We start from the raw sequence: 12,261 nt of genomic DNA on the forward strand, positions 1-12,261 counted from the left end.
ATAAAAAATTAATATAATATAATATAATGTAATATAATATAATATATAATATTTTAGAATTTTTTTTTATATATATTATATATTTTTTTTATTTTTTTAAAATAAAAATCATGTGTAACTTAATTTAATTCATTTAATAAATTTAATTTTAAATAATTTTTTAAAATTCATTATAAAAAAATGTAAGAGAATTCCATAGAAAGAAAGGAGCGCGTCTCCAAACAGAAAACTTTTATATATTTATTATACAGTCATACAATGTGCAAGTTGTTACTATAGAAACAGCAACAGATTAGAAGCTTCTGACCAATCAGAACGAGGAATTCGACAGCGCCATCACTTACTTTTTATTAAGCCAAAGTTATTATGTTCATCCGTTCACACCGGTTCTCTCCTCCTTCCTCCAGGGAGGAACTCTGATTCAGTACGAGGGGAAACTGAGGCTACTGGAGATCGCGCAGGTTCCCAAAGCCCACGTTGACGAGTTCAAATCCGTCTCCAAGTTCAAGATCTTCAACACCAACAACCTGTGGATCTCGCTGGCCGCCATCAAGAGACTGCAGCAGCAGAGCGCCATGGACATGGAGATCATCGTCAATCCGAAGGTTACACACAGAAACTGACCTCAAAACACACACACACTTTGTTAACTAGGTAATCGATCTAAGATCCTTAAACTATTCCTGGGGATTAAAACGTTCAAATCTATTCTAGATTTCAAGTTTCAATCTATTAAAATGAAATTATTTTTCAATTTTTTTATAAATTTTTTAAAAATTTTTTTATGTCTATTTCTAAATTTGTGTATTATTACTCTTTGTAAAGGTGCAGTATGTAGGATAATCATTATTTTCTACAAGATTAGCTCCCTAATAGAATGACCTTAAGCCTGTTCCCGCCCATATTCTCAAAGCCCCGCCCCCAGTAGGCATATCCATATTTGGATGCATGTTCCTAATCCTTTTTAAGCAGTCACTTTCCCATATAGGTTTTCTAAGCCACATAAGACATGGATTAAACCATATTTTGCAGGCTATTATTATTAAGAAACATTTACAAATGCACTTTTAAAGCAAAAATGACGATCACAGCACTTTGTGTCTAAAAAGCGCTCTGTAAATAGTGTATTGTTATAAGTGCTTTTTTTCCTGCAGTTAAAAAGGTTATTTTTTTCTTTTCCAGACTCTGAACGGTGGCCTGAACGTGATCCAGCTGGAGACGGCCGTAGGAGCCGCCATCAAGTGCTTCGAAAACGCTCTGGGCATCAACGTTCCTCGTAGCCGCTTCCTGCCTGTCAAAACCACCTCCGACCTCCTGCTGGTCATGTCCAACCTGTACAGCTTGGAGGCGGGATCTCTGACCATGAGCAAGAAGAGAGAGTTCCCCACAACACCACATGTCAAGCTGGGCAGCTCCTTCACCAAGGTAACACTGGCTATTAACCAGGTACATGTAATCTGGGGTAAGTCCCTGGTGGTTTGATTCCTGGGCAATCCAGCCACTCAGGGGTTAAAGTGCTGGTCTCAAGCCTGGTTATAAAATGGGAGGGTTGTGTCAGGAAGGGAATCCAGCTGTGCTAAAATCAAATATCTGATCTGATATAAGATCTGATGATGGTCTGTAGAGACCCTGAACAGGGAGACGAGGGACAACAAGCTGAGGTGAGGAGATGATGATGAGATGATAAAATTATATGATGAGATGGAGATGAGAAAATGAGATGAAGTAAGTTGAGGTGACGAGGAGCTGAGTTGATGAAATGAGCTGGAGATGAGATGATATGAGATGGAGGTGAGGTGGTACGAGATGGAGGTGATGATGAAATGAGCTGGAGATGAGATTATATGAGATAATGAAATGAGATGGAGATGAGGTGGTATGAGATGGAGGTGATGAGATGAGCTGGAGATCAGATGGAGATGAGGTGATATGAAATGGGATGGAGATGAGATTATATGAGATGATGGGATGGAGATGAGGTGGTATGAGAGAGAGATGAGCTGAGGTAAGATGAGATGATGAAATGGAGATGAGATCAGATGGAGATGAGGTGATATGATGAAATGGTTATCTATTCATTCATTTATACATTTTTTTTTTCATTTTATTTATTCATTCAATCATTTAATTATTTTTTATTTATTTATTTCTAAAAAAACAAACACAAAAAACCCCACACATGGTCATCATGTATTATTCTCTGCTTGAGTTCTCTAGTTGAGTAGCTGGTGTGGATCTGCATTGTGTGTGTGTGTGTTGTATTTGCTGGTTCACAGTAGTATATAGGTCAGGCTCATTAAAGCTGCAGTACGTTGCCTTCCTGGTCTACAGGGACCGAGCTGCAGGATCTACAGGTCAGGACAGGATGTGTTCTACAGCACACACATTATTTCTCCAAAAAAGAATGAAAAATGGTGCAGCAGCTTTTTGCCGTGGTCAGGGGAATTCAGTGAGCTGGGGTATCTAAAAGCAGCGTGACCTCTCGTCTTATCTCTGAAAAAAATGAACCTGTAGTTAACGCTCCTGCTGTGGTCAGTAATCTACAGTGAAGATGTGGTCAAGTTTATTTTTATTTCAGTGTAGAGAGAACCTGCATTCATTCTGCACACACTGTACAGCAAGAGGAAATGACCTTTGCCCAGAATGCATAGAAAACATTTTATAAATAAAAATTTTATATATTTTATGTCCATGCTTTTTATATTATATGCTAAGTTATTAATATACAGTCCAAAGATTAAGAACCCTTTCCTAGACAACTGAAGACCTCTCTCTCCTATATTTTTCTCTTCCTTTCTCTTCCCTATCTTTTTCTCTCCTCTATCTCTCTCCCTTCCCCCCTTCTCTCTTCTTTCTTTCTTGTCTCTTTCTTCTCTTCTTCCCTCTCTCTCTCTCCCCTCTCTCCTCTCTCTCTCTCCCCCCCTTCTCTCTTCTGTCTTTCTTCTCTCATCTTTCTTTCTTGTCTCTTTCTTCTCTTCTCCCCTCACTCTCTCTCTCTCTCTCTCTAAACCTTTCTTTGTTCTCTCTCTCAGGTTCAGGAATATCTGACACGCTTCGAGAGTATTCCTGACATGCTGGAGCTGGATCACCTGACCGTCTCCGGAGACGTGACATTTGGGAAAAACGTTTCCCTGAAGGTAAAATCCAAGCACAAGCACATGTTCATGTCCTAGTGTTAATCTGATCATTCACAGTCTGAGGAGGACTCGGCTCTGAGGACATGTATCAGATCAGCCAGAACATTAAAACCACTGACAGGTGACGTGAATAACGTTAGGCAGCAAGTGATTAATTTGGGAGCTGGAAAAATGTGCAAGCTGTAAAAGGGACGAATGTAAGATGAAGGAGGCGGGGTGATGCTCTGAGTAATGCTCTGCTGGGAAACCATTGTGTCCTGGCATTCATCTGGACGTTACTTTGACACACATCAAACTTCCTGGCAACGGTATTCCTCAATGCTCCGCTGCTGCACTGCATAAAATGTTCAGGAGTAGTTTGAGGAATATGACAGAGTACAAGGTGTCCTCCAAAATTGAGCATTATGTCCTGGACAAACCGGTCGAACCCTTTGAGGCTCCACCTCCTGCTGCTAACGTCTCAGAGCACACCTTCAGAGGTCTCGAGTCCATCATGCCCTGACATGTTTGAGTGAAACCGACACAATACACACTGGTTTTAATGTTACGGCTGATCAGTGTATAACTGACACTTCCCTTTCCTGAGAATTGCTTCTTTATTAGAACACAGCCAACATGCCAACCTCACCCCAAATCTGTTCCAAAACCAAATCTTAACACGCTGAGAAAGAGAGCTAGAGTTAAAGGCACAGCGGTGATGTTGACGGCTGGATAAATGATTTTTGACTATTGTTAATTCATTAAGATGGGAAGTTTATATTAGGTATATATACTATTGAACATTCTGATTGATTTCACACATTGCTTCCTGCTTTCTGTAAACTCGCTGCGATTTCAGGTGTGAGGTCATGTGGCAGCACATCTATGCTCATTAGTCACAGTGAATAAGGGGCAATAGAAGCTGTGTGTGTGTGTGTAGCAGAATCGACTCTGTTGTGAATCTCAAATGGTTTGGGTTGTTGATCAGAAGATCAGGGTTCAAGCCCCAGCATAGCCAAGCTGCCCCCGATGGGCCCTTGAGCAAACCTGGAATGCCCCAGGGGTGCTGTAACATGTCTGACCCTGCGCTCTGACCCCAAACCTCCAAGGATGGGATATGCAAAGAAAGAATATCACTATGCAGTAACGTATATGTGACAGATAAAGGTTACTTAGCTTAGTAATAGTGATGTATTGAGCGTTAACCTTTGTAGCTTCATCAAAAGCTAAAGAAGCGAGGATTAGACACCAGACATTTCTTGATACGTTTGATATAAAACCTAAAAACATGCCATTCTGCCTGTTTGATAGAGTGAACAGTTTTATACCTTTGGGACAGTCTCACTCTTCTCCTCTGAATCTTCATGAAATCATTATAAGTAGCTCAGTCCTAAAGGGAACAAAGGCATCTGAAGCCGTGAATAATGAACGTTAGCATCCGGGCAGCGTTGAATTATTTACTTCCTGAAATCTGTCATGCGGGTCGTTTCTGACCTTTGAACCTTTTGCTGTGTGCAGGGAACGGTGATCATCATAGCCAATCACGGGGACCGGATCGACATCCCGGCCGGCTCCATGCTGGAGAATAAAATCGTCTCCGGAAACCTGCGCATCCTGGACCACTGACCGCAGGCTCCGATCGTCACGTGATCACATGACCTCACCTCACCTGCCTGTCTCACCTCATGACAGAGGGACGGTGCCTCCGACACGTCCTCTCATAGACTTATTTTTCTATCACTCTGTCTCTTTTAAAGTCTATTTTATTGTTTCCTACATTCCAACATCTTGTGTCATCAGTATCGGAACCGTGTCATGTTACTGTACAGTATAAAGAAGCCGGAATCGCGGCGTCCAGCGCTTTTTGTTTTTCTACTCAGAGAGATCAGTATTTTCTCTTTGTGCACTACCCATGGTGACATTGCAGACTGTGCCCGAATCCCACTCATGTAAAGTAAAATGTGAAAGAGAAAAGCAATAAGCTTTCGATCACGGTGAACGGTTCCAGGAGCTGCACCGGGTTCTGGAACAAAAATAAAGTGCAATATGAAACAAAATGGCTGTGTGTGAGTGAGTGAGAGAGACAGAGAGATTAAGTGTCCATAAGATTGAGACAGTGAGGGAGTCAGAGAGCTATTAACCTGTTATTAACGCTCACTGTAACCTAACATCGGAGCCGAAGAAGCACTGTTGAATTTAACCAAGAAAAGGAGAAGAAACGTGTGAAGGAGACAAAGAGGGACGGACAGATGGAGGGATTTTTAATATGAAAATAAAGAAACATAAGCAAGAGAGAAAGACTGAGTAAACACTAAGGACAGAGTGAGATGAAGGAAAAGAGAAAAAAGACCAACAGAATGTCGCATTAGAAATAAAACCTGTGTGTGTGTGTGAGAGACAGAGAAAGACCGTAAAAGAGATTAGAAAGGATGAGAGAGACAGTGAGAGATGAGAGAGAGAGACAGTGAGAGATGAGAGAGGCATTATGAGAGAGAGAGACAGTGAGAGAGGCATTATGAGAGAGAGAGAGACAGTGAGAGATGAGAGAGGCATTATGAGAGAGAGAGAGACAGAGAAAAGTGCTTACTGATGCACGGTGAGCTGAAGGTTTCTGACTGTTCCCTGAGGCAGGAGGTGATTATAAAGCTGTAATGTAAAAGCAGTCGAGCGTTCCCTCACTCAGGTTCTGTCCTGAACACATCCACACACTCGGTCTTTAACGCCTCAGGGCCACGCAAACTGTGTTCACTGATCCATCAGTCTGCTCTCTGCAAACTCCCATTAATCCTGAGGGGGAAAATATACACACACTATATGGTAATATAGTGTATTACCATATTAATATAGTACTATATATAATATACACACACTTCATGGCAAAGATGAAAAAGGTTCTGTCATGGAAAAAAAAACATTATTATTCAGGTCGTGGATGCGTCCTAATCTACATCCTGTGTGCTGTTATAGGTCACATGTCAAAAGCAAGCAATCTCCATGACATTCAGAGGAGCTCAGAATTTTTACAAATGACTACAGATTTCGTCCAAAACACGTCGAGACGTTATAAAAACACACGTTCACTGTGTATTCTGACACCTTTCTATCAGAACCAGCATTAACGTCTTCAGCAGTTTGAGCAACAGTAGCTCGTCTGTTGGATCGGATCACACGGGCCAGCCTTCAATCCCCACGTGCATCACTGAGCCTTGACCGCCCATGACCCTGTCACCAGTTCACCACTGTTCCTTCCTTGGACCACTTTTGATAGATACTGACCACTGCAGACCGGGAACACCCCACAAGAGCTGCAGTTTTGGAGATGCTCTGATCCAGTGGTCTAGCCATCACAATTTGGCCCTTCGTCAAACTCGCTCAAATCCTTAAAACATTTTTCCTGCTTCTAACACATCAACTTTGAGGACAAAATGTTGACTTGCTGCCTAATATATCCCACCCACTAACAGGTGCCATGATGAGGAGATCATCAGAGTTATTCACTTCACCTGTCAGAATGTTATAGTTGATCGGTGTAGAAAATAGAAAATCAAGTAGAAAATAATGATTTGACCTTGGAACTGCTCCACTGTCTCAGCTTTCTGGCCGTAAGCTTCGAGTCTGTATTTGGAATGAAGCCGAGCTGTGACTGAACTCTCACTGGAGAGTGTTTTTTGGTTCCCGTCCCTTTGTTACTCTGTTCTAGTATTACGTGAATGTTTGAAGACATTGTGTGACAGCAGAACACAGATGTTGAAGTGGCTCTCTTTTCCACTCCTACGTCTTCTCCTTTAAGGGACTTTAGAGAAAGGGATCTGAACTGATGTGAAAGGAAATAGAAAGTGAAAAGCCTTTTAGTTGAAACAGGTGCAGTAATCCCAGCAGGAGGAGAAGGAGACTCATGATACGTGTAACAACTTTATCTTTATTAGAGAGAGAGACAGAGAGAGAGAGAGAGAGAGAGAGAGAGAAACAGAGACAACAAGAGAGACAGAGAGAGAGAGAGAGAGAGAGACAGAGTTTGATCAAGGGGTAAAAAAGCGAGAGAAGTGACATTCTTTGGTTAACATAAATAGGATAATTAAATGTTTTTAAGCCTCAAACCTTTTCCTGTGGAAAGTGTTCAGCTCAGGTGCCTTTTATTACCTCTGTATACTGTATTATGTTGCTGATAAGGGGGTGTGTGTGTGTGTGAGAGTGTGTGTGTGTGTGTGGAGGAAAGAAAGGGTGAGAAAGTTAAAAAGAAGAGAAGCATAAAAACCCTTAGCAGGACGAGTTAGCATGCATGCATGAGCAACGAGTTGCACTGAATCTGGAGCTGTGCCGCTCCTCTGCACACGCTGCTTCCTGCTGAAGCGTTGTGATGTTAACACTGCATCCGTGAGAGAGATGGCAGACTTTCAGTCTACTCTTACAGCACCATTCTCACCCTAACAGCATCAAGAGGTTAATATTTGATATCACATTATGTAATCTGGAGAGAGGAGAGAATGGTGCTGTAGAGGAGTCTATAAAGCAAACACAGCACTACACTTTATAAGAGGAAGAGAAAACCTATAGCTCTGACTGCCAGGTTTACACCCCCATCAGGCATAACATTATGACCACTGCCAGGGCGAAGTGAATAAGACTGATGATCTCCTCATCATGGCACCTGTTAGTGGGTGGGATATATTAGGCAGCAAGTCAACATTTTGTCCTCAAAGTTGATGTTAGAAGCAGGAAAAATGGACAAGTGTAAGGATTTGAGCGAGTTTGATGAAGGGCCAAATTGTGATGGATAGACCACTGGATCAGAGCATCTCCAAAACTGCAGCTCTTGTGGGGTGTTCCCAGTCTGCAGTGGTCAGTATCTATCAAAAGTGGTCCTAGGAAGGAACAGTGGTGAACCGGCGACAGGGTCATGGGCGGTCAAGGCTCATTGATGCACGTGGGGCGCAAAGGCTGGTCCGTGTGAGCTGAGGTATACTGTCCATATTACTGGATATTCTCCACACACACACTGTGACTCTAGTATACAGTATTCTCCAGGGCAACACTAACACACCTTGTTCTACTGTATTGGACAAAAATCTGGATCACGTGACAAACAGCTTCAGTTACAGTGATTAAAGTCAGCCAAGTTTCTCGTTCAGTGATAAATGAGGAAATCTCACCCGGGGTTAACGCACTTCCTCTGAGTGGCTTCATTCATCCCCAGCTCAGGTCTAATCCAGCGCTCACCTGCTCGTTACTCTAGAAGCCTCTGGATGGTGTCACGTGTGGCGATTTTGGCAGAAAATCCCAGTGCTGCATTACTGTATGAAAGACACAGCATTATACAGGAGACACAAAAGACACACACTTCCACACAGAGCTCTATTAAGCCATGCTCAAGATAGTAAGGACAAAGCTGCTGTTATTCCAGGAAATAAATCAACCTGTGGAGGTTTATGCAAAGTCAAAAAGGATTTCTTTCCCTTAAAAGCAAGCTGTTCTGAGAGCTGTCTTTATAATGGACATGTAACCAGAGAACATTTCAGGTCTTTAAAGGCAAAAAGTTAAAACACAGACGCAGAGGCACTGGATTAAAACTTGAAGTTAAATCAGAAACCACTTCTTTGTCAGATTATCAGCTCTTTGTTTTCATCAAGATCTTTCTCTTTTATTGATTTATTTTTTAATTATATTAAATTAAGAAGTGTATTTCCATCTGACTGTTCAAATCAAGTGGTTTTGCTGGAAGGAGGCCCTTGAGCGCAAGAAGGCCAAGTACACTATGTTGCCGTAAGTTTTGGGACACTCCTCAAATTCATTGAATTCAGGTGTTGTTTTTCAAGGCTTGGGCTCGGCCCCTTAGTCCCAATGAAAGGAACTCAATGTTTCAGCATACCAAGACATTTTGGACAATTGTGGGATGACCCCTTCCTGTTCTAACATGACTGCACACCAGTGCACAAAGCAAGGTCCATAAAGACATGGATGAGTGAGTTTGGTGTGGAGGAACTTGTGGAGTCCTGACCTCAACCTGATAGAACACCTTTGGGAGGAATTAGAGTGGAGACTGCGAAACAGACCTTCTCGTCCAACATCAGTGCCTGACCTCACAAATGCGCTTCTGGTGGAATGGCCAAAAATTCCAATAAACACACTCCTAAACCTTGTGGAAAGCCTTCCCAGAAGAGTTGAAGCTGTTATAGCTGCAAAGGGCGGGACAACTCAGTGGACATAGGGTTGGCATCGTTGCTTTGAATACCCAAAATCCTCACGAAGCAGAATCCAGCTGAAGCTGGTCCATCTCTGGATGCCTGAGGATCTTTGCAGGGTTGGCGTCTTCTCACTGAAGGTCTGTTGGAGCTGGCACAATCTCTAGATGCCTCGGGATGAGTAGAAAAAGGGAAACAAGTGGAAAAGAATTAGCGTGGCTGCTGTTCATAATATTAGCAAGCGCTAGATGATGAGGTGGATTTAATCAGATGTACTGAAGCACAAGGTTATGGGATGATCAGAGACCCAGAACACCCCATGAACTACTTCATTATGAATCAATAAAAATATAATTAATTAATTAAAATATGAACATGAAATAAAGTGACCTCAAAACATATGCAAATATATATAAATAATTTTGTTTTTCCGTATTAAGGGCAAGAACAACCCGATAAATGCCTCAAACGGTGCCACCATGTGGCCGTGCTGTGTCCCAACATTTTTTTAGAAGGCGCAATGCATTATGGATATCCTGCACCCCAAGGGTACGTCGTCTGTCTGCTACACTCTTTGGTGCCTTTTGTGATTTTCTGCTCTGCTCTAGATTTCCAAAAATAGCACACTATGTAGTGTAGACAGTGAGGATTTGGATTTGGCACACTTTTGTGAATTCTGTTCAGTTCTAGCTCAGAAACTTTAATTTGCTCTGAAGCTCTAGAAACCCATGTGCAGAGGTTAAGTGCTTAAGTTCATAAAGACATGGATAAGTGAGTTTAGTGTGGAGGAAACTTCATGGAGTCCTGACCTCAAGCTGATAGAACACCTTTGGGATGAATTAGAGCGGAGACTGTGAGCCAGACCTTCTCATCCAACATCAGTGCCTGACCTCACAAATGCGCTTCTAGTGGAATGGTCAAAAATTCCCATAAACACACTCCTAAACCTTGTGGAAAGCCTTCCTAGAAGAGGTGAAGCTGTTATAGCTGCAAAGGGTGGGCCAACTCCATATTAAACCCTACAGAGTAAGAATGGGATGTCATTAAAGTTCATGTGCATGTAAAGGCAGACGTCCCAAAACCTTTGGCAATATAGTGTAGTTAGATACCCAGATGAAGGACTAGGTCGTATGTTGATGTAATAATGATTCACACTGAGAATGTGGTGATTATTAAACAGAACATTTATGACACTGATCATCTCCAGGGTTGCTGAATGTAAAGGAGCTACACACACACAGATTGTGCTTTGTACATATGGTGCTATAGATAGTGCAGAAAGTTTCACTAACACTTCTTTAAACTTACCACAGCGCTGTTATATTCTCGAATCTGAAAGTGGTGACCGGTTTGCGATTGACTGCAAGACAAATCACAGTGAGTGAAAATCTGTTTATACACTATATTGCCAAAAGTATTCGCTCACCCATCCAAATAATCAGAATCAGGTGTTCCAATCACTTCCATGGCCACAGGTGTATAAAATCAAGCACCTAGGCATGCAGACTGTTTTTACAAACATTTGTGAAAGAATGGGTCGCTCTCAGGAGCTCAGTGAATTCCAGCGTGGAACTGTGATAGGATGCCACCTGTGCAACAAATCCAGTCGTGAAATTTCCTCGCTCCTAAATATTCCGCAGTCAACTGTCAGCTGTATTATAAAGAAAACCTTGAACAAACTTGTTTTGCAGACATTCAACAACATTAAATGTAACTATAAACAGGTAAATAAAAAGTATGACTTAATCTTCTTAAATAAATAAATAAATAAATAATAGTTGAATTCACAAGTTTAAAGAATTAAAATTTTGGGGCTGTGATGTTATAGGAAACTAAAATCACACCCCCAAATATTTTATTTTTTACATAATACCCCACCTACAAAAACAGAAAAATAAAAACACCCAAACATTCTTCTTTTTATTTTTTTATTTTATTCTTTCAAGTTGGTACAAAAGCCATCAGATCAGTTACCTTGTCAGCTTTCATAGTGAAGCACAGGAATTCTCTCGAAAACGATGCTCTTAACGACAGAGACCATGCACACACGCAAACAAACAAAAATAAACAAACAAACAAACGGGACAAACTAAAGGAGGGGTGGGGAAGAAAAGCCCTTTCTGCACTACAGAGAGAATCAGGGGATATGAAGGGTTAAGGACAGGATGATGGTCAGAAAGAGGTTCACATCAGCGAGGTATCCTCAGGCCTTGGCTGCATCGAGCATTGTTGGAAATGCTGAATGTGTGTAAAGGGCTTCGGTAAGAGTCTCAAATCAGGACGGAGAGATCCCAAGAGGGCTTAACGATCAGATGCTGCTTCCGTAAAGAGGGGAAGTTCTCCCTGAGCTGAAAGAATGGGCAGGAATCTGCACTCAGGATAGCAGGACACAGACCCATCACTGTGGAGGTTGAAGCGAACAGCGTCTCCTCCTCGTCAGAGAGAGCGAGGAGGGTGGAGGCAGCAGCCAGCGTATAGCTGGGAAGGCTCAGCAAAGGGCAGGATCCTCAAAGCTGGTTGTAACAGCACAAGCGTTTATGACATGAGCTTCGGCGTAACATCTGTGTGACAAATCACTGTGTGCTACCTGGAAGAATGCCACGAAACAGGAAGCTAATGCAGAACAATGTAAACTGGACTATCCCTTGTGAATGGCCAGACCGTACTGAAATGAGTTAACGGAGATGGAGAGACCTGTCACAGGCTCGGATGACACCAGCAAAAGCACCGAGGTAGCTATTACGTTAGCATTAATGTCTGTTTGCTTAGTGAGACTACCGTGTACTCTACCAATGGACAATAGTCTAAACGCTTGTTGTGTTGTAGTGTGACGTAGTCTGGTCAAGCCTGGTGTTCTGTACAGCGGCGTTCGATTCAGGACCATGGATGATACCGGGATGCTTAGAAAAATTATTTTAAAAAATTCATTTGAAGCTCTGCTGCTCAATTTCACACACACACACACA

At 42.1% G+C, this 12,261-nt stretch overlaps 1 protein-coding gene across 2 annotated transcripts in view; it reads left to right on the forward strand.

Annotated features, from left to right (window-relative positions):
* The window catches only part of ugp2b (UDP-glucose pyrophosphorylase 2b), a 39,450-nt gene extending 34,277 nt beyond the window's left edge, over window positions 1-5,173 (forward strand). For both annotated transcript variants that reach the window (XM_058398887.1, XM_058398886.1), the window contains exons 7-10: window positions 408-605; window positions 1,183-1,425; window positions 3,033-3,137; window positions 4,635-5,173. In XM_058398887.1, the coding sequence (XP_058254870.1) occupies window positions 408-605; window positions 1,183-1,425; window positions 3,033-3,137; window positions 4,635-4,742 (654 nt within the window). In that variant the 3' untranslated portion in view covers window positions 4,743-5,173. The remainder of the gene's footprint in view (window positions 1-407; window positions 606-1,182; window positions 1,426-3,032; window positions 3,138-4,634) is intronic.
* Window positions 5,174-12,261: the final 7,088 nt, after the last annotated feature.

This window comes from Hemibagrus wyckioides, linkage group LG09, assembly GCF_019097595.1.
Source record: "Hemibagrus wyckioides isolate EC202008001 linkage group LG09, SWU_Hwy_1.0, whole genome shotgun sequence".
Classification (NCBI taxonomy): domain Eukaryota; kingdom Metazoa; phylum Chordata; class Actinopteri; order Siluriformes; family Bagridae; genus Hemibagrus; species Hemibagrus wyckioides.